General features: G+C 34.8%; 2 protein-coding genes across 2 annotated transcripts in view; one reads left to right on the top strand and one right to left on the bottom strand.

Moving 5' to 3' along the window:
* Positions 1-15,929, top strand: part of LOC145586028 (uncharacterized) — a 41,131-nt gene extending 25,202 nt beyond the window's left edge. Inside the window, exons 18-36 of the mRNA XM_081642741.1 lie at positions 521-611; positions 2,619-2,696; positions 2,783-3,073; positions 3,232-3,429; positions 3,825-4,316; positions 5,979-6,140; positions 6,368-6,697; positions 7,450-7,532; positions 7,712-7,828; positions 8,063-8,291; positions 8,683-9,048; positions 9,342-9,443; positions 11,026-11,160; positions 12,309-12,397; positions 12,574-12,656; positions 12,736-12,851; positions 13,661-13,746; positions 14,574-14,673; positions 15,162-15,929. Of these exons, the coding sequence (XP_081498867.1) occupies positions 521-611; positions 2,619-2,696; positions 2,783-3,073; positions 3,232-3,429; positions 3,825-4,316; positions 5,979-6,140; positions 6,368-6,697; positions 7,450-7,532; positions 7,712-7,828; positions 8,063-8,291; positions 8,683-9,048; positions 9,342-9,443; positions 11,026-11,160; positions 12,309-12,397; positions 12,574-12,656; positions 12,736-12,851; positions 13,661-13,746; positions 14,574-14,673; positions 15,162-15,227 (3,214 nt within the window). The 3' untranslated portion in view covers positions 15,228-15,929. The remainder of the gene's footprint in view (positions 1-520; positions 612-2,618; positions 2,697-2,782; positions 3,074-3,231; positions 3,430-3,824; positions 4,317-5,978; positions 6,141-6,367; positions 6,698-7,449; positions 7,533-7,711; positions 7,829-8,062; positions 8,292-8,682; positions 9,049-9,341; positions 9,444-11,025; positions 11,161-12,308; positions 12,398-12,573; positions 12,657-12,735; positions 12,852-13,660; positions 13,747-14,573; positions 14,674-15,161) is intronic.
* A 317-nt stretch (positions 15,930-16,246) lies between these two features.
* On the bottom strand, positions 16,247-18,196 carry LOC145586029 (uncharacterized). Its single transcript, XM_081642742.1, has 4 exons — positions 18,043-18,196; positions 17,045-17,096; positions 16,718-16,882; positions 16,247-16,463 (listed from the first exon to the last, which is right to left on the bottom strand). Exons 1-4 carry the CDS (start codon positions 18,134-18,136, stop codon positions 16,433-16,435), a joined length of 342 nt encoding a protein of 113 aa, XP_081498868.1. The 5' UTR covers positions 18,137-18,196; the 3' UTR covers positions 16,247-16,432.
* Between the last annotated feature and the right edge of the window lie 4,722 nt (positions 18,197-22,918).

Consider the following 22,918-nt stretch of genomic DNA (forward strand, 5'->3'; position numbering starts at 1 on the left):
TTGTTCGATGTTCCCCTGCTTCTGCTTCCTTGCGCCTCTTGGTATTCGACCCTTGACCATGATTGTCAACCCTGCCCCTACGGTGGTACACCCGTATTGGCTGAGCTCTATTTGGGTTCATCACAGAGGGTAAGTGTTAAGCCATAGTTGATATCAGTCATGTCAGTTCCCAGAGGTGGCGGCAAAAGCGGCGGATTTCTGTCCAAATTATGGTTTCCCGACATTGGTGTTGCTGCCATTGCTCTGCTTTCTAGGTTTGAAAGTAATATAGTAATATATACAAGTAATTAAATTAGTGGGTGGTATTTTACAAAATTTTTTGTAAAAGGTGATTTATTACAAATATAAGGATTTAAAAGGTGTTTTTTAACAAAATTTCCAAAAATATTGATGATATTATGCCTATGAGACTATTGTTTGAATGATAGTGGCAGTAGCTTTTGGAGATCTTGTAGTTTGACAATATCCTCTGTTAATTATATCTTATATTTAATTAAACTGTAATTTGTGTCTTCTGTAGATTTTTGCATAGCTGGGAACTAGATGCTGCTTTGGATGTGCTTACTATGTGTAGCTGTCATCTGCCTCAGAGTGAGCCTATTAAAAATGAGGTTATTGCTGTACCTTTTCCATTTTATGTCTTAACATTGTCCTAAAATTTTGTGTTTTTGTTTAATTCTTCCAAATACCAAGCATGACAATTGACGAGTGGACAGTAACCTGTAGTATGTAATACAATTAGGAAAAGAAATGAGACAAGCAAGAGCAGAAAGGTGGCCTATTTCTTTGGGATGGAGAGGGTCTCTCTATCTATCAACCATGATTTCTTTCTTTCAAACATAACCTAGAAATGTTAAGTACCTTCCTCATCAATTGAATGTCTATCTATCAGGGATGTTTTAATTAGTTTATCTGAGATTCTGTATATTATACCCTCCATAGCACACTGTTCCGGTAAAGCTTTTATTTACTTGTGGCTTTTCCTACTTTCCTCAGTGTGCATGATGCCGTGAAAAGTCAAATAGGTTAAGAATCTTGAAATGGACAAACCTTTGCTAGGCCTTTCCCATGCATATGTGAGACCAAACTTGATCCAATCCATACTTTGTGTGTGACGAAATAGGTTCAGCTATTGTTGAAGTAGTTGATTGGAATCAGTCTCCTCCAGCTAACATTCTGACCACTTGAGTTAATTATCTCTCTATAATTAAATCCTTAAACTATTATACTTTCGCCGTTCTTTTTAACATGACTTACTTTGACTTTTACACTATTCAAATCCCGTCTTTTGTGAGCCATATGTAAAGGAAAACATATTTATATAGGAATTTGTTACAATCGATTCACAAAATACTTCATCCACTCACTCTTTTACTTCATCCACTTTTTTCTTACATCCATCCACCTTTCATTCTCTCTTTTACTTTTTCATACTTTAAATTGCACTTACTTACCTTTTCAATGTTTTCTTGAATTGTGTATCTATAGTAAGTAACTGAGTAAAAGATGAAATAACAGAGGGTTTATATATCTTTTCTTACTCAGAATGGTACTCTAAAATATTAAAAGGATGTATACTATTTATCTCTCTCAACTCATGAAATGAAATTCATTTTGGTTTTTACATATATTTTGTCAAATCATAAATATATGGGGTATTACAAAACATATGAGGGTTTAAAAGTGAGTAAACTTAGGGATCATTTGGTTCTCACAGGGTAAAGGGAGTGGAATCAAGAAGGGGATAGACAGAGAAAGGAAAGTGATACCCTTTGATGTAATGTGTTGTTTGGGTGATATTTGTTTACTTGTCAATATATATCTTATCAACTTCTCTCTCATTTTAATGGAGCACCGCCAAGTCGCCGACCCCTTCACACCACCGCCATCACTTCTCCTCCCACTGCCACTACCACTATCTCCTTGCCATCACCACTGCTTTCTTCTCCTCCCACTGCCGCTACCACTATCTCCTTGCCATCACCACTGCTTTCTTCTCCTCCTGTTATTGTTTCACCTCCACTGTAAGGTTTTAAAGGTCATATTCAAACATAAAAACTTTAGATATGAAGTTTTCATGGTCGAATTTGACCATCTAAGCCATATTTGATAAGTTAGATGCTGATCTTATAGAAGTTGCTTCATTTCTAATCCTATGAACAACTTCCATGTGAATTTTGGGATTATCCATGTATATGCTTTACACATTCAAATAAACTTGATATGTGTCTAATTGAAAAATGAGCTTCCCAGCCAATCATTGGTACCTTCCTTTGTCAATGGATGCACTGTTATCTTTCTTTCTTCTTCTTTTTTTATTTATTTTATTTTATTTTGTTTTTTATAAAGTCAGATTTATCTGCTTGTTTGCAACCTTTCATTTGACACTGTAATTCCACTTATGACCTCACTGTCTCCCAACCATGGATTATTTTGGATAGAACGAATTCATCAACATGCTAATAGAGATTACTATCTTTCATCTTTTCAAGACTAACATCTTAACCCTTTGGATGCCATTACCACAACTTGGCTTGTAATATTGCACTTCTTGTAGTGCACCCTTAGAATCACAGCCCCAAAAAGAAAATTGACATGTGATATTTTTTGATGATTAGGTCCTACAACAAAAACAAGCTTTACAAAAGTACAAGCACATATTATCTGCAGATGACCAGTACCGAAGTTGGCAGGAGGTTTGTAGTATTGTTTTGGATGCTCTCCATGTTCAAAATTGCTTACAGTGCTGAATTATCTTTTTCTGTATTATTTGAGTTATAAGGTTGAAGCAGCTTGCAAGGATGATCCTGAGGGCTTAGCACTTAAATTAGCTGAAAAGGGAGCTGTTTCTGCTGCTTTGGAGGTAGCTGAGAGTGCTGGATTGTCTATTGATCTTCGTAGAGAATTACGAGGAAGACAGCTTGTCAAGCTTCTTACAGCAGACCCATTGAGTGGAGGGGGTCCAGCTGAAGCCTCACGTTTTCTTTCATCTTTGCGTGACTCAAACGATGCTTTACCTGTTGCAATGGGAGCTATGCAACTTTTGCCTAACCTGAGATCAAAGCAACTTCTTGTAATTATTTCTCAATCCTGGTGCTCTATTACTGTTTTGTTGTGCTCAATCTCTTCTAACATAACCACACACAAAAAGGCACCCTTCATTATTTTTAATATGCTATTAACTTTTTGGTGTTCAATTTCTGATATGGTTACATCTCCCATCTGCTGTAGGTTCACTTTTTTCTGAAACGGAAGGACAGTAATCTATCTGATGCTGAGGTATCTAGGCTGAACTCATGGGCATTGGGTCTTCGTGTGCTTTCAGCCTTGCCATTGCCGTGGCAGCAAAGATGCTCATCCCTCCATGAGCATCCTCAACTGATCCTTGAGGTGCTGTTGATGAGAAAACAATTACAGTCTGCTTCTCTGGTAAGTTGATTTTTTTTGAAAATTTCCATGTATATATATATAGAGAGAGAGAGAGAAAGTCATTTGGGGGCTTGTTAGATTCGTCTTGATATGTACTCTCATTAATTTAACTTTTATATTTATATTTTTTACTTGGGTATTATATAAGATATTAATTGCATAAAATGTGCATTAGCAAGCATGAAACACCCATGTTGCAATTAAATAAGAACGGAAGAAGTATATGTTAAACTGTTGTTTGTCTATCAGATTTGTCTGCCGGAATATTGAAGTTCATGCTGATTTGTTAGTGTACTTCATTTTAGCTGATTTTTTTTCTCTTTAGATAATATTAGAAATCTAACTACTTACTTTGTTACTAGTTCTTATGGTGAGCTTGTTGAATTCTTCTTCAGATCCTTAAGGAGTTTCCTTCGCTTAGGGACGACAATGTAATTCTCAAATATGGTACCAAGGCCATTGCTGTCAGTATCAGCTCCCCACCCAGAGAAACACGAATATCTGTATCTGGCTCTAGACTTAAGCAGAAGACAAAAACTGCAACTCCCACAAAATCATCTTTGACTAGTAGTTTTAGTAACTTGCAAAAGGAGGCAAGGCGGGCATTTTCTTCTTGGACTCCACGTGGATCTGCAGACAAAGTCCCTCCAAAGGAGCCACATAAGAAGAGGAAAAGCTCTGTTTTAACACCATCTGAGAAAGTTGCATGGGAAACAATGACAGGAATTCAAGAAGATCATGTTTCCTCATTAACTGCTGATGGACAAGATCGACTTCCTTCTGTGTCAATTGCTGAAGAATGGATGCTGACAGGTGACCCAAAGAAGGATGATGGTGTCCGTTCTTCTCATCGATATGACAGTGCTCCAGACATCATCTTATTTAAGGTATGCATAATCACCTTATTAAGGTATGCATGTATGATTTCAGAATATCAGGTATAAAATACTAACTGAATTTTTCTGGAAATATAACTTCTTACTTCCTCTGTTCTTTTTTACTTGACCTGTTTCTTTTATCACGCTTGCCAATGCATAACTTTAACGATCAATAACTTTAATTCTCCATAAGTAAAAATTATAAAAGTTATATATTATGATAGTACTTATTGAGACGAATTCAAAAAGATGTTACATGAATATGTTTTTCCTTACATATTATTCATAAAAGACAGTCAAAGAAGGGGTGGTGAATGGTGTAAAAGTCAAAGCGGGTCAAGTAAAAAAGAACGGAGGAAGTATTTATTAGTGATGAGAAAACGAGAGCATATTTAACAGCGAAAAAATGGAGTCAGCTAACAAGGACAAGTTGTCCTCCTAGGAAACAGAATTATTGATCAACCCAATATATTTGTTATTTCAATCATCTCTTGACAGCCCCGGCCGGTGGACTGTGGCCGCTTTAGCCCATGACAATGCAATTTATATTACTTTATCCCACAACAAATTAGTGAATTACTCCTCTGTCCACTAAATTTTTTTGTGATCCCTTTTCAGATATATATGAGAACCCATACTTATATGAGAACTGATCTAAAATTAAGAACATATGATTAAAAATTTAGAACACATGATTCAAAGTTTAGAACATACGAGTGACAAAATAAAACATAGTGTGGCTCGTAAGTTTGATCCCTCGAAACTATCTTCAGTGTCTCCTTGGTTTTATAGACTGGGACCAAGGTGCTCTTCTTCCAATCTTTTGAGATCCATGTGTCCCTCCATATCTTGTTAAAGAGGTCTTCCAACAAATCAATACCAATCTTAACCAAATACCTCCACACCTCTACCAATATACCATCAGGACCAACTGCTTTCTTAGGCTTCGTCTTCTTCAGTGCGGTCTCGATCTCTACTCTCCTAATCCTCCGCTCATTCTGCATGTTGATTTCTTCATCACTCACAAAGGCATCTCCTATCACAACTCCTTGATCTCCATCAAGCAATTTGTCGAAGTACCCCGTCCAGTCGTCCACCTGTCCTTAATGTCTTCGTCTTGTACTAAAACATTTTTATCTTTGATACACTTTACCATGCCAATATCCTTCCTCGCCTTTTGTCTTCTCTTCGCCCATCTTATAAATGACCTTTTCTCCCTCCTTAGAGTCAAGCTTTCGCCAACTCCTTTAATGAATATTTCTTCTAGATAATAGGCCCAAAGTTGGTTAAGTGGTACTAAGAGCAAGTTTTTGCCTCTTATCTTGATTACAGCGTCATCACACTGGCTCCCATGAGTATAGTTGGTTTAAGTGGTACTAAGAGCAAGTTTTTTAATTTGGGTGGGTGAAAATCAAAGTTTTGACCGGTAATCTAATTATTATATCGCGCTGTTTTGTTTTGCACAATAGCTTGATTGATAATATTTACATTGTTAGATAATGTTGAGAATACATTTTTATGATCAATTGCCATTCCATTTCATGCTTCTCTGCACCTGCAGTTCTGCTTGCCTTTGTACCTTGATATTGAATTGTTGAGTAAGCTATATTTCTTTCTTATTGTTATTCTTTAGATTTTAACTTTTATGCTTGTTCTGTCTCTTCTCTTCAGGCACTTCTTTCCTTGTGTTCTGATGGAACAATTTCTGCAAAAGGTGCCATAGATTTGTGTGTCAATCAAATGAAGTGTGTTTTAAGCTCTCAACAACTTCCCGAGAATGCTTCTGTTGAAATTATTGGGCGAGCATACCATGCAACAGAAACATTTGTAGAGGTAGTGACCGACTGACCTTTTTTTTTTTTTACACATTTGTTGGGTTTTTTTTGTTTCTGGTTACAAGTTCTTCTTTGCTCACCTTTGTTTCTCAATGAGTAATATATGCTAGTGGGCAGAGGGGTGGGCATTTGGATTGGGACTTGTAAGTGTCGAATAGGCTGTTCAGATTGTACACTTACTTGGATTTTGTAGCGTACATGATGACTGTGTTTCAATGTCTGCAGGGACTACTCTATGCTAGATCACTGCTTAAGAAACTTGTTGGGAGCAGTGACTTACCTGGTAAATCTGAAAGAAGCAAGGATGCAGATGATGGATCATCTGAAGCTGGAAGCTCTAGTGCTGGTAATCAAATTACAGATGAACTATCTGAGCTCTTGTCGCAAGCTGATGCCTGGCTTCGACGTGCGGAATTACTTCAGAGCCTTCTTGGATCAGGAATTGCTGTTTCTCTTGATGATATTGCTGACCAGGAGTCATCCGCATGTCTTCGTGACAGATTGATTGGGGAGGAACGTTATAGCATGGCTGTCTATACTTGCAAAAAGTGCAAGGTACTTCCCTCTGTTTTAAATTGATTGACCTCATCTCTATTTTGGTAAGATCCCACAGTTGGCAGTATTTAGGAGAGTACAGTCTTGCACTGCTGTTAGCCTAGTAGATTAGTAAAATGAATTGGAGAGTTATGAAACTGGATGGTAGTTTAACGTGAAATTCAACTTCAATAGAGGTTACCATAAACAAGCCCCCCCACCTTTTTTTTTTCAAGAAAAGTCTGTTCTAGTATTCTTAGCTGCATTGCTCCTTGTAAGGCTTCTTTTCACCTAAGGTGACTTGTCTAAACTATGAGTTTGAGCTGATTTTATCACTATGTTTGGATACAATAAAGAAGGGAAAAGGGAGGGGAAGGGAAAGGGAGGTGAGGAGAGGGAGAAGGAGAAGGTGACCTTCCATTTTCCTTTTAAATGTCTTCAACCATGGAGGGATTTGGTTTATTAAAAGGGGAAGGAAAATGGATCCTTCCAATTCCCTCCCCTCCCTCCTTGCATTAGATATCCAAACAATGCATCCCTCCTTTTCTCTTCTTTTCCTTTTCCTCCACTTTTCTCTATCTAAATACACAGTAAATGTCCACTATCACCATGGATATTTAACTGTGCTTCACTAGATCTACAACTACCTGTATACCCCTCTTAGTTATTGTTTAAGTTGGATTGGGTTAATCTCTTTGCAAAGATGACATAAACTGTTTGTTGCATATTCCCTTGAATAAGAAATTTTTGAGTTTGCTTTGTGCACTTTTCAGATTGATCTTTTTCCCGTATGGATTGCATGGGGGCATGCTTTACTTCGTATGGAGCACTATTCACAGGCCCGTGTGAAATTTATGTATGAATTTCCTATACTGCTCAAAGTCTCTGGCATTCTTTTTCCTTTTCAGTTTGAATGCTCTCTTCAGATCTTTTTGTTTATATAGTTTCTCAGTTTCTCCTTTGGGTGGAAGAGAAATGGGTGACAGATGTAGATGCTTATGATTGACAGTTTGACACTTTCCTGCTGAAATGCAGACAAGCTCTCCAACTGCGCAAGAATGATCCTGACTTCCATGTTGCACCAGTTATTTTGGACATCATTAACACTATTGAAGGTGGTCCTCCAGTTGACGTGTCTGCAGTTCGTTCCATGTAAGTGGAATATGCTGTCTTTTTTTGCCTTGCTTTTTTCTCCTAGGGAAAGAGATTGTTATGTATGCATACTGGATTATCAGTTGCATAAGCATTGATTATAGACATTATGCGTGTTAGATAATTCTTTTGAACTAATCCTATCAAATGATTTCTATAAAACCAAAAAGAAATAAAGTAGTTGTCAAGAAAGAAATGTACTTTAGAAGCTGATTGTTGTAATATATGTCACAGGTATGAACATCTTGCAAAAAGTGCACCGACAATTCTAGATGATTCTCTATCTGCAGATTCATATCTTAATGTCCTGCACATGCCATCTACTTTTCCTCGTTCAGAGAGGTCAAGGGGGTCCCAAGAGCCTGAAAATAGTAGCTCAATGAGTGGCACAGATTATGATGATGGACCACGCAGTAATCTGGATAATATTCGGTACCTTGAATGTGTCAACTACCTTCAAGATGTAAGAATCAGAAATTTAATTTAACCTATTAGTATATGCGATCGGTGTTGGAGTAAAAATTAAAAGATTATTCGGTTAAATGGCCTATTATTTGTTGTCGTTGACATGGGTTTAGTGAGGTCTTCTGTGTGATTTTGTCTTGTCTTTTACTTATAGAATGCTACTGCTCTTCTGGTGCTTAAATTGTGATTCTTGAGGTCTATGCTACTGTAGTCAGTGTAGCTATTGCCTGTAGGCAGTGAGGATTGACTACAGATTTTAGTTTTTTTTTTTTTCATGGTTTTGGAATTTACTATGTGATGCTCACTCCCTATTCTCCTTTTGCAAACTCCTATGCTGTAATATACCCACTGCCGTTTAGATGTTTAAGTAATTTTCTTTTCTTATGCAGTATGCACGACAGGATTTGCTAGATTTTATGTTCAGGCATGGACATTATAATGACGCTTGCTTGCTATTCTTTCCTCCTGAGGGTGTTCCTCCACCTCCTCAACCATCATCTGTCGGGACAGTTACTTCATCTTCATCTCCACAGAGACCAGACTCTGTGGTAACTGATTATGGCACCATTGACAGTTTATGCGAATTTTGTATAAACTATGGTGCTATGTCTGTGTTGGAAGAAGTGATTTCTGCGAGAATTTCATCTTCAGCATCCCTAGACTCTGCTGTAAATAAGTATACGGAGATGGCATTGGCTAAAATATGCAACTATTGCGAGACTCATAAACATTTTAACTACCTCTACAAGTTTCTGGTAATTCAAAATCCCTTATTAACTGTCAGTCAAAGTAAAGTTTGCATAGAGTGCCCTGTGTATGTCTTCTGTAATCCATCCCAATACTGCAAAATCTTTCATACACTTTTCTTATAAGTACATGAAAATTGTGTTGTTTACGTTGGGGTGCTTTGGCTTTTGTACCTGTCATCAATCATACTAAGGTTTATCCCCCATTAGTGTCATCGATCATCTTTCTGGCTGTACTTCCTCATTAGTCCATTAATGCAAAATTTGACTGGTCTCCTATTATCATTATAATATTGATGCAGGTGATTAAAAGAGATCATGTTGCTGCCGGTCTTTGCTGTATTCAGTTATTTATGAATTCTTTGTCCCAAGAAGATGCGGTAAAGCATTTGCAAAATGCCAAGGTACCACTAACCTCTCAATCACTGCATTTTGTAATGGCAAAAGCTCTTTTGCCTCTTCACTCTCTTTGTTCTTTCTAGGATATATACTTCGTATAAGTCTAGTACTAGCTGTTGTGAATCCTGTAGGTTTTAGTAAAGATATGATTAACTTATTTTTATTTGCTTTTATTGGTATAATCGGTTGTCCTCCTTTAACAGCAGAGTATAAAAACTGATGACTAAATAAGCCTGCATTTTCTGGACTTAATGTGTGAGCTGAATTATTATTTAAATTTTGTTTCTATTCAGAATTCTTGAGCAACCCTTTCATTTCATCCCATGTTCCTTGTTTTTTTTTATCACCCGTCTTTAATGATCATAGAGATGCAAGTATTTAAGCTGTCCGCTTTTGTGGTTTATTTCTCCTGTAGTAGTTACAGGATTTTCTGAGCTACATAAGTTTTGCGAAAATACAATCATTCACATGAACTTTATCAGTATTACCAAACATGTTCAATGGCTAGATATAGGTCTCACTAGCCAAAAAATTTAAAATTTTTTAGTGTGTATCAAAAATTTTAGCATTAAAATATAAAAATCTCCCTAAACGATAATAAAAAAAAAAAAATTAAAAATTCACTTCTTCTCTCCTTTCTTTCTCTCTGCCTCTCCTTTTCTCTCCACCTAGTTCTCTAAGAGAGAGTGCATTTCGGAGTTAATGCTTTCAACGGTGATTCGTAAGCCTTAAAAACCCATAGAGAGGAGGAAAAGAGATCTAGGTGGAGAAGGGAAGAGAGAAGAGAGAAAGAAAGGAGGGATGAAAGTTTTTAAATAAAAAAAAATTGCGGGGATTATTAAATTTAATGTTTTAATTTATTTTTCTATTATTTTACCGTTTTTAAAACTTTTTGATCTGAGATACTGGAATGTCATTGAGTTTCCACAGTGACGAAGTTCGTGTTAAATTTTTTATTGTGACAAGTTTGCACCAATGGTCGTCATTGGCTAAAGGTTGTGTCACTGGATGTGATATTGCTAAAAATTCTCATTTTATGGGTAAATTTACCTGAGTAAGGATATAATATCATAACTATATGTGATAAGATTTGCAAATTTTTTGGAATTTAATTATGCTATCTTGATCTCCAAGCCACAACTCACTTTATAATGAGTGATCATTTGTGGGGTTACAATACGCTCAGATGGCATAAGTTACAAAGACCCTATCAACTCCTTAATACCAAAGTATTTACACAATCCAGACTCCAGATTAAGTCAGTAAGATCTTGGAAGTACAAACACATACCATACAGGCATACACTACTCCTTGGAGAGTGTATCTTACTTGCTTGAAGACCATTGCGATGCATGTGGATTTATATTAAAGCTGATGAAAGCACCACCACCACCGCGTACATAGCTGAAAACGTCAAATACATCTCCATCCCTCGTGTTTAGCTGCATGCATTTTTCTTATTCATTCAAAAATCAAATTAACTAGGAATAGTTTCGATTGGATTAAAGAAAGAAAGAAAGAAAGAAAGAAACGTACATTGTCGGGGGTGATATTTATATTTGTTTTCATTTTTATTTTTGAGTGTAGGTACATTTTGATGATGGGATAACAGCCCGTAGAGAGACAGCTAAACTTGTTGGAAAAGGCATTCGAGGTAAAAGTGCCTCAGAGAAACTTACTGAGGAAGGACTCAACAAACTTTCAGCTCGGGCTGCTATTCAGGTAATTGCATCAATTCATTAAAATCTTATAACTTATAATCTTTGGGATTTTGTTGACTTGTTTCTACTTGCTCATGTTCATGGGATCAAAATAAAGAATAAAAATTATGTGTTTCTTGTAATACATTTGCTTTATAGTTTCTGATAGTGCTGCCTTACATTTCCAACTCTAAATGATGTAGTGGTCAAGCATCTATGGATAATATGTGTGCAATTTTTCCACCTTTTTTTTTTGCGTTTTTTTTATTTTTTTTTTTTATTTTTGCTGGACTTAATCATGCTAGTTGGCACTTGGATTATGCACTTTTATTAAGGAATAATGTGACTTGATGGATCCAAATTGGACCCTAAGTTGGATGGGATTTGCAATCATCATCTTTTGGAGCAAAAGTGATTGTTAGCTAACTTAGCTTGTAATGGAACTCTTGTTTTAACTGTTTTGGAGGAGTTATTTTGACTGTATCAGCCTATTACTCTGCTAGCTGTTTTGGATGTTATGAAACCGGAGAAAAAAAAAAAAGACTTGGTGCTTTGAGATTAAGTAAAATTTGATACTTGTATTCAAGGATGCACGGATTTGCCTATCAGGTGCCATCTCCTGTACCCGAAACGTATCGGGGACGGGTACGGTACGGGTACGCCTAGGATATGTCCCCACACCGTCCCCTTCAAAAGTGGTACGCCAAGGCAGTTTGGGGGCGTTTAGCATCTTGATTGGAAACGTATCGGGTACGGAAAAGCCTGATTTATGATGTGTCCTATGAAGCCCAGCCCTTTAAAAAAAATAAAAATAATAATAATAATAAAATAAAATAAAATAAAAAACCAAATCAGTAGAATACGTACCTGATTGTCGATTTCCCCCAATTCTAAAAAACCCTATGATACTAGAATAGTATAATGTAAATTAATCTTTTTGCTATTGGTGTAGGTTACAGTACATTCTTAAATTTGTAAAACAAAAAAGTTGTATGATTATGAGTGATGGATGTTGGATGGACTCAATCCCTAGCCCCCGTTCAATCCTGCTTATTGTGTTTTTCTAGCACATCTATTATTCCTGTCTTTCTCTGATGTGTTTTCTGTGATGCTGGTAAATAGATGGTTTTGAAAACTAATGCGCTTCTAGTGTTTTCTCTACCATCATAGGTTGAAGTTGTGAAATGCCTGAATGAAACCGAAGGTCCACAGTGGAAACATTCTGTCTTTGGAAATCCAAATGATCCTGAAACGTTCAGGTATCTGATACTTCTTGGTGGTACAGATTAGCAGTGTCCATTTATGAAGTGTAGAAAACAATTCATAATTTATCTGGAATTTACTCCCTCCTGCTATGTAATCAACTTCATTTATACGCCTTGTGAGGGCCTATATCTCATTTCTATTTCTGGCCATTGTGTTAATGCTTTTGCAGGAGGAGGTGTCAAATTGCAGAAACTCTTGCAGAGAAGAACTTTGACTTGGCTTACCAAGTTGTCTGTCAATTTGATCTTCCTGGTAGCCTATTTATTACTTGTTTTTATTGATGTCATCTTTCTTAAGCATACATATTGTGGCTCTAACTCAATATCTACAGCTGTGGATATTTATGCTGCGGTTGCTGCATCGCTTGCTGAAAGGAAAAAGGGGAACCTGTTGACTGAATTTTTAAGGAACATTAAGGGAAATATATATGATGATGAATGGGATGAGGTATTTCTTTTTCTTTTCTTAACATTGGCATTGGTATCAACAACGTAATCAAGTGGATATTAAGTTCTTCTAGCATAATTATTTATCAGATCATTGTAACTGTATTTTGTTACTACATTGAACATGGTTTACTTTTCACAGTATTAGATTAGCCTCAATTTAAATACTATTGTCGAAGATGAGTGCCACAAGAAGGGATGAGAAGAACTAAGAGAATATCTGGCTCAGAATTTGATATATGTTTTATCTCTTTAGCTTTAGGAGTTAGGAGGTCATAGACGATAATTCGAGCTAAAACAACATATCTGCATAATTTAGTGAGGAAGATGGTTAATTTTGGCTAAAACCCGAATTAGAAAACTAAATCAAAGCCCTTGGTTTTCTTTTTTTTTTTTTTTAATGATTAAATGAAAACAGTTGTCCTTAGAAATAATATTGAGCATATTTTTGTAATTTCCTTGATTGGTTTCTTTAACAGTTTAACTGTGCTTGAACTTATCATCCCCCTTGAATAAAAGTGCAAGTCAAACTAACCTCCAGTTTGAATTAGACAGTGTTTTGACCTGTCACCTTATAGCTTGTCAAGCTGTCAAATTATAAAGGAACCTATCATCATTTCCTTCAAAATGTGAGATGTGTTATATTACTGCCTAATCATCAACTTGCTCCAATGTGTTTATATTACCTTTTAGTTCTAAGTATGTTGCCTAATAATCCAGGACATATTTTACTCTCTTGGGATTTTATCAAGATTCCTACAATTGCATTGATCTCTGGCTTTAATTGTCTTTAACTTTATGATGCTCTAGGTTTTGGGGGCTGCCATAAATGTATATGCAAACAAACACAAGGAGCGCCCAGATCGTCTCATAGACATGTTAATCAGTACCCACAGGTAATGAACTATAAACTTCATGTATGTTACATTTCATGTACTTGTGTATTAAAGGTGTATAGACTGCAGCCGTGGTTCTTTTTAGTAAAGCAGTTGTTTAGTAATTTTAGTCTACTGGCTGGTACAATTAAGCTACTTAGCAATATGGCTATCAAGCAGGTGAGATGGCTAATTCAAGCACATGCCTATATAGCTAACAATTCTGTTGAACATAGACAAATTCCATTATGTATACCATGTTTTCACACAGCCTAACCCTATTCTTGAGTGATTTGACGCAAGAACCCTGGTAAAAAAAATGCTTACCTGAATTAGAAGGTGCTAAAATGGGTGGAGGGATTTGAGACTGAAAGACTATTCCTGGTATGAAAAGGAGACAGTAACTGGGAAGTAAGTACAACAAGGGATTTTCTGTTGAGTCATAGTAAACAATTTTCTGAATATCCTGAGTCAATCTAGATTGAAAGGCAGAATTTGCAATTAAAGAGTTTCAGTATCCTTTCTTTGGCTCTCTACTATTTCGCGCCTATGGTGTTGCCTTAGTGTAATATATTGCTTGAAGCAGACGTTTCTTTGAGTACAAAAATGGTAAAGTTGTTTGGATCCTCACAATGAAAAGCTTTTGCAGCATCCCTCTCTGGTCGAATTCCAGATCCCCTTTTTCAATAAGAATTTTATGGTTTAGAATAAGTGTAGTTTTCCTTCCACTTTTAATGGAACCTTTTTTTTCATCTGTTTATAATCCTATTCTCATACACAAATATCTAGAATATTATATGGGTTAAAGTAATATGGATTTTAAAAACATGGTATTTGTGTATGTGCAGGAAGGTGTTGGCTTGTGTTGTCTGTGGTCGTCTAAAAGGTGCTTTCCAAATTGCCTCCAGAAGTGGCAGTGTGGCTGATGTTCAATATGTGGCACATCAGGTTTGATTCTCTTTGATCCCTGGTTCATGTCCTCTATAGTTGAATCGAATTTGGGCAAGCTTTCATTCCATTTTCTATGTACAATAAAGCCACATGCCCACATCATTAGATAATTTATCAATCATTCAACTACTTTTGGTAAAAAAAAAAAAAAAAGTTGATCTATGTAGGCTCATGTATGTTGTTGAGTTAGTCTACAGTTATAGATCCACGGCGTTTTTATCAAATAAAAACATTTACCATGTTGATTGAAAGATCAGGTCAGGCAAATTGCTCTCATCAAATTACTGTAAAACTTATTGTTAGACTTCACTGTTCATGACAATATTGCATATCCTTTTCCATAGCAGCCTAACTAAAAGTGTCAAGGATGACAGCTCTAATGTAGTTTACAGCTTACTGTCAAAGAATATGATTTTTTCATGTGATTGTTGATATGGTCTGGTCTGGTTTGATATAATTTAAAGTTTGTTTTGTGTATTGGGCAGGCTCTGCATGCGAATGCACTCCCAGTTCTTGACTTGTGCAAACAATGGTTGGCTCAATATATGTAATTCTTTATCGACGTGATTACACTAATTGGAGATAGCACTCGGGTTGAAATTCTTTTTGTTGATTTCTGCTTTAAGTTGCACTCATAAGAGAAAGTGGTGATGTGAGTCGCTGCATAAGCATGATGCTTCTTTTGGGGTGATTCATCTATAAAACAACACTTAGATCGACAAACTCCAGTTCTCTACTCGTCTTAACCAAATGCCGATTTTGAGAGCTTTGTTTTCTGACAGTTTTGCATGTCTGTTAACTCTTGGTGGTTCATGCGGCACCTAATTGTTGAAATGGCAGCTTGCTGCTTCAAGCAATAAAAGAATGTGCATTGAGTTTGGTGCTGTTGAGGTGTAAACGCCACAAGAGTAACTTCTACATGGTAAAAGAAAATATAGGATTATAGTTATACAGCAGACTTTCTTGCGGCCTGTACCCTGAGCTTGTATATAACTTTCCGAGTTTGTACATAATTTGCCTTAGTCATACTTCGCCATTTTGTAGTTGTTAAGGCTTATGTTGATATATTTAGGGACAGTTTAGAAAAAGAAAAGGTTTTAATATACATGGTGAGATAGTTTACCTTGTAAGAATTTTAGGTTGTAACAAGTTTTGACAACTCCTAGATTACATTTGCGGTCAAGAACAAGCAGGAACATATATACTGTCAAAAGAGAAAGGCATTAATCAAATGAAATTTACTGTGTAGTAAATCTTATTTCATGGCACAAATATGTATTGGTTTATAGATCTTCGAATAACATACAATGAGGGATTAGTATGAACAAATGATTATTCTATAGCAATACTAATTTGAAAGTTCTGTGTTTAATGGAAACAAGAAAAGGAAAAAAAAAAAAGATATTTGTAGACTTGTAACTTTGATTTGCTAATATTAATTTGATTGATCAGGGCAAAATTCCTATTGATCACGGCATAATCTCTTGCAGGTTTATATAAATTGACAAAATGTTGGCAGAAATTTTAACACTTTAAAATATGCAGTAAAGATCAAACCAGAAATCATATACGGAGTACTTTGTGATTTTTATACAAACTTATTTGTGGGATGTTAGCATCTTTTTAAGGATAAAAATGCCAAGTACGATCTAATCAAACCTGAAAATTTCGAATCTTCAGCAGCTGCACTGATCATTTAGACATTTACTGCTACATTTTTATAATTCTGCAAGTATTTACTTGAGATGAATTCTCTTCAGTACTCTCTACCATTTTCCAGGAACATCCTGTTGCAAATTATATCACACAATGCATCACTTTCTGATAGAGAAACTAGAAAGCGCAAAAACAACATAAAACATCAAGCCCTTGAAGGCAGGAGATGTTATATATGAGAATTACTGATACTAACCGAAAAATATACAGCAAAAATCTTAAAATAAATCTTTCAGATGAATTACTTGAGAGATAGTAAGTTATCTGATTTATGAAATAAGAATGATCATATAGAATAAACAGATAAAGGTCAATAAGATCTTACTGATCATCTTGTTTGCCCTCTCCGGTATTCAGCACGTCCAGAACAGCAAAAGCAGCTTTCTGAAAACATTCCTTTTCTTCCTCAATGGCCTTCCTCCTCTCAAGAGCAGACTGTCTGCACCTCTCCATTTCTTCAGTTACTTCGGCAGAGTGTCCATCAATTTCACTGCACAATTATGAAATATAAGTATTCGAACATATTAATATGGTTGTGTGATTATTCACAGCAAGCACTGAATTTCATATGCTGATAACAAAGAAATATTTGGCAAATTGAGTATTGTTTTTGTATTTAGCAAATTTCGATTACTAAAGATTGCGAATTCACTTGATCATCTTGAGCAGATCTTCCATTGCTCCTTGTACTTGCTGCGAAAGATCTGCATCCATAAATATAAAGTTGATTCAGACCTTTGCACCTCCCTTAACATCCGTAAAACAGCTTGCCTCAGAATTTCAGACAACTATAAATAACTACGAAAGCAATTATATGATACGTGACAATATGACATTTAGTTGAATAATTCGTCCGAAGAACTTTTTCTCATTGTATTCATTTTTTGTTACTTCTTATTCAGATTCATCGTCCTTGAACAATCTTTAAATCCTATAAAAATTCAAATCTAACTCGATTAAGTAGGTTGCTAGCATGAAATCAATTACATTCAGCAACATATAATACTTTAAACTGGATATTATTCAAATAAATCAGTATCAATTGACTTGCTCAACTGCTCAAACAGAGACAAAATTGCGGAAAACAGCAGTATGCAATTTCGATGTTTAAGGAAAAAGAATATTCATCAAAACTTTATGATCATCAATTACAGAGCTAAACAAAAGATTGAATATCAGAAATCAAGCATCAGCGTAATGCATAGATGATTAACAAGTTTGATGATGACAAATATTATACAGTGAAATCAAAAACATTCAACGAAGTTACAGATATAAATTCGAAACTTCAAGCAAAACATTGATCAAGTTAATTGAAACACATCAAAACAGTAAACATTGCTCAAATTGCAGCTGAGAAAGACAGAGATTAAAGCTAATTCGATAATTTAACCTAAATTTTCATCAAAATAATGTGGCGAATCAACAAATTCAAAGCGAAATTCTTAAAATGAGATGAGAAATTCAAACACATTATCAGCGAAAAACTTACGCAATTCTCCAAAATGTAATCAATCAATTACACAACAACAAATTACAACAACGAAATGCAAATTTAACCTAATTTTAATTGATCTGGAAATCGATAATCAATTGTAAGAATTCAAACGGAAATTCAAACAAAGAGCGAAGATGAAAAGAGAGAAAAACCGTAAAGGACGGTGGAGAAGTGAGATTCGAGCTCAGGAAGAGAATTCGTTTGATGCGATGAAGGCACGATTGCTTGCTCCGACGATTCCTCCATTGTTGACGAGCTTCAGAGCAGAGAATGATGAGAGAGAAAGAGGAGAGAGAAAGAGGAGAGAGAAAGTAGTTTGTTTGGTTTGGGGAAGAAGAAGGCGGGGAAATTTGAATCGATCAAATAAATTTGAAGCCCAACCCAATATTTATACGGAGTACAAGATTACGGGCCCTGTTTAACACACACTTGAGTTACCATATCAACAATCCAACTTAATAATCTTTTATTTTTATTTTATTTTTTTATTTTTTTATTTTTGTAATTTGCAAATTGCGGTTTGTGTTTAGCAAATTGCAACCATTTAAAAAAAGGAAGAAAATGTTGACATAGCCCTTAGGACTACATGTAAACATTAAATTTACACTTGAAAATCGTAAAAAGTTAAGAAATCATAAAAATATAAACACTGATTACACTGATTTACGCGCGTTTTTGTCATGAATTCCTAATTTTATACAATTTCCAAAGGTGTATTTAATGCTTATATATAGCTCTTAGGGCTACATATAGCATTACCCTTAAAAAAATGCAAATTACAGCCCAAAAGTTCTTATAAATTGTAAATTGCAGCCCGATTCAACCTTTTTTATCGATTTACGTGTCAAAAAATATTTTGTTAAGATTTTAGGGGTTATTTTAGCCCTTAAGGGTCCGGATTGAGATCCAACTTGATAATCTTGCTTGCAACAAAATAAACCATATTGATGGCGGTGAAAGTTGCAACTTATGAAGTAATTTAAAATTTAAAACAAAATAAATAAATAAATTGAAGAGAGCGAATTACAACACGAATTAAATTAGGCATTTGTGGGTAGTTTATTGGAATTGTTTACTACCTTCATTTTACAAATGAAAAGAAATGTAATATTTTTTATTTTAAAGAGCCACAAGAGCCGCTAATGAGAATCAATCCTAAGATCTCTTGAAACCAAGAGAAAAGTACCACTTGAGCTATTAGCTTAGGGTTATTTTTATGTTGTCAGAATTTTTATTTATTTTTTTACCAAATTGTCGTATATTTTTGTTTTTACCAATACGGTCAATTGGCCCCTCCTCCTACTCCCCTTTCTCTCAACGTTTTCCATTAATTGAAGCACACTTTACGTTCTCCATTGAGGCGCCTTCTAATATTTGTATCCTTCTAAGGTAGTTGATGTTTCTTTTTATAATCATCATATCAATTTCACAATATATGGTTTCAATTTTATATATGATCTTATTTAATTTAATTAAGTGTAGGGTTCGAAAATCTGAATTATTGGTTCTAATTACTAAGATTAACCAGCAATTTTGTTGGTAGAAAAGAAAATTATGAGCCTAATTTGATAATTGAATCAAATATCCCTCAAATTATGAGATTTTTCGAGCCTTATTTGGTAATTGAATCAAATTCGATTGCTAATGTATTGTAGAACCCTTAATTGTTAGGATTGAACTATGAAATTAGACCTCTTCTCCCTGCAATTGTTAGTTTATATTCTTTGTGTAAGTTAAATTATGGAACTTCTAATTTACTGGAGAATTTTAATAAGGATCATTTTTTGTATTCCTTCATATGAACAACATATTCAAAGTAATAGTTTTGTTGAGACATAATAATTAATTTTTCAATGACTAAATTTTGAGTTTAACTGTCATTAGAGTACCTAATAACAAGAAATTCTCTTCATGATATGAGGATCATGCTTAACATTACAGTAGTCGGTACGCGTTGTATGGGAAAAATGAATGTAAAGTCTATGAGGTAAATAAGAATGAAATTGATTTGATTTAGTTGATTAACAATACAAATCTCGAATATCGACTATGCTTGAACCTTATCTTCTTGTGGAGGATCAACACCAACTGCAATTTGGAATGCAGGTCAAGGATGATGATGCACGCCTTCAGAACAGGACTGTGGATTCAATCACTCGGGATTTGCTCTGCAGAGGTGCTTTTGTGAATTGCGGGATCAATCTCTTGTGTGATGACATAAAGGTTAGGATTTTAACTTCAACTGCAAATAATTTGACGACTGGAAGTATGATTGACAGCCCACTTCTTTGCAAATGCAACTCTGATTGTCATGTTATTGTCTAGAAATATTCAATTCTACGAGTCTAATGGTATTTGAGGTGAAATTTCATGTCTTTAGCATCAGTAATTTGATGTTGTCTAATGGTTTTATTACCTGTTTTGAGCAGTTTAATGAAGTCGATGTTTGTAATAAGCTTAGCCAAAGTCGAACTGCAAAAGAATGTATTTTAACAAGATGGAATGGTTTTAATTGGAAAGGCAAACATAAGAAGTTGAATTTAACATGCAAAACTAATTAACCAAGCATTGCTTCAGCTGTGCAGCTTGAGCTTCAGCTTTAGTGTAGTACAAAATTTGAACCTCAAGAACTAGGCCCTATTTAACACACTCAACACAATCACTAATCCAATTTGTCAATCTGAACTTATTTGACATGATTGGATTTAATTAACTTTGATAAGCTTTGAAAGTTGAAACTTACGAATTAGTTTTCAGAAAACAATTGAAGAGTCATTGAATTAATCAGTAAATAAAAGTAACACGATACAAAAAATATGTGAAAAATGTGGTGTGCTAGTAGCTTAGAAGGATGTGAATATGTGATGAAGGATAGACTTGTTGATGTAAGAACGGCGGGTTACTCTTTACAAACTCATACTACCCATGTACGTATTAAACATGTCACAGTATACATAACTACACAAGTGACACTATAGTTAGATTAGGTTTCAGTCTTGCGAAAAGATAATCCTAATCTCCCATTATATATTACCTATTTCTCCCATTATATATTACCTATTTAAAAAAAGATTACCACGATAGAAAAAAAGAATTAGAAATTGAGATGTTCTTGTGAGTAGAGGTGATGAATTGATGAAGAATAGATTTGGTGCTGACATAAGAAGGCCACATATGTTGTAATGGAAGAAAAACGTCTACTTTGAAGGTTGGTTTTTTACAAACTTTGGTTTATCATTGTTACTAGCCCATCTAATGTCCGTCCAAACTTTTCTTTCAGCTTTGTCATACTCTTTCATTTGTATTGTTTCTACTTATTTTTTTTATTTTTTTTTTACATATTTATATATGGTCTTCTCTGTTAATTTTACCTTTACTGTTCTTATTTTCCTTCTTAAGGAGTGTGCTCTTATTGAATATATTCAAGTTTAAGGGTAGTTGTGGCCAAATAATATGCCTATAATAGGATCAAAACTCATTTGTAAAAGCATTATAGAGAATGTTTAATGGTAAATAGTTCGTTGTAGACATGAATTCGCCCATGTGAGTGTGGCACGTGTATTGTATAACTATAATAATATTTTAGCCCTGTCATAAATATATTTTGGTTTCATCTCAGGATAAATTTCCTTTTTATATTCTAATTTGTCCTTTTATCACCCGTGAATTAAGACGAAGAGTGAGAAAGTGGTTGTAAAGCTTAGGGGTAACAATATGTATATGTCGTTGATATAGTGAGAGAGATCCGCAGTGAAATATGGTTCCTCTTTCAGGTGTACTGTAATTCGCCCTTTCGTGTTTTTCCTGCATATGCCTTTGTATTGATGAATTCAAAAGGCCGGAATCTTATGTAGAACGTTGTTGACGACATTATACCAATCAAATAGATTATTGACGACATTATACCAATCATAAATGCAATGAATCGGGGTAATTTATTTTATGGTTCACTCGTATTATTAATAACAATTTAATACTCCGTACAAAGTAATCATAAATTTATAGCCATCTAAAAATTTGTAAATAATAAAAGAAGCTATGGAAGAATTAATTTTTTTGGACCCATAGGAACACCTATTAATTGAGATTTGAGATGGATTATAGTGATGACATGATCAGTATCTTTACAAAGAAAATGACATACTCAACATTCCTATTATCCTTTATTTTCATATTTTTAGCATCATTTTCATTATATTATGTTCATTCTTAATTATCCTAAATTATTTTTGTTTTTGTTCTAATTTTACTGCCTTTTACTTCTCCAATATAGCACGGTCCAAGAATTTTATAATTTCTAAAGTGTTGTCTGAATATTCGAAGACCATCTAACAGCAAAAACCTGAACATTATATCTTACTCGACGAGCGCTCCCATGTCAAAAATAACTATTAAATTGTACATATAATTATTAAATTGTACAAATTATTTTATAAAATTAACAATAACATTTTCTTTCAAACCTCTTTACAGTTGGAATATTTCGTTACTTGTGAATTTAATTAAAAAAAAAAACTCCATTAGTACCAATAACATAAAACGTTGTAGTAGCACTCTATATTGCCTTGAATCCTTAAACCTTACAATATTAACACCTAATACTCTAGTTGATGCTATGATGATGTTATATACTTCTGATACAAGGAACAAAATCATATTGTATGCGATTCAAATCAATGTGGTGTATTAAACTAGGGCGCGGCCCTATTTCGCTTTCGAGGCGAATAGGCATGTCTCTATTGTCCAAAATTAATAATTTTAGTCTAATTTAGTGGTATGATTATCTTTCGGGATAGCTTTTTAAAATTGAAATTATAATCTCTGCTAGAGATAAATTACAGCAGGTGAGGGGGATCATTTACCCTTTTCGGTTTCTTCTGATCATGTACACATACTACAACAAAATAAGACATTAATGACAGTAGAAAACTATTGCCCAAAATACCCTTACTATAACTTTTATAACCTCATTACATAACGCATAATTAATTACGAGTAAAAAGTAATTTGTGTTGGCATTTGAAGGGT

Source organism: Chenopodium album, chromosome 16, assembly GCF_948465745.1.
Source record: "Chenopodium album chromosome 16, dcCheAlbu1.1, whole genome shotgun sequence".
Lineage (NCBI taxonomy): Eukaryota > Viridiplantae > Streptophyta > Magnoliopsida > Caryophyllales > Amaranthaceae > Chenopodium > Chenopodium album.

Bases quoted from the DNA above. Each gene is read 5' to 3' on its own strand.
- LOC145586029 (XM_081642742.1), bottom strand. From the start codon at position 18,136: ATGGAGGAATCGTCGGAGCAAGCAATCGTGCCTTCATCGCATCAAACG. The intron at 17,097-18,042 runs GTTTTTCTCTCT...TTATGGATGCAG, and splicing joins CTTCTCCACCGTCCTTTACG to ATCTTTCGCAGCAAGTACAA. The intron at 16,464-16,717 runs GTAAGATCTTAT...AATTTGCAACAG, and splicing joins GAGGGCAAACAAGATGATCA to GATGTTCCTGGAAAATGGTA.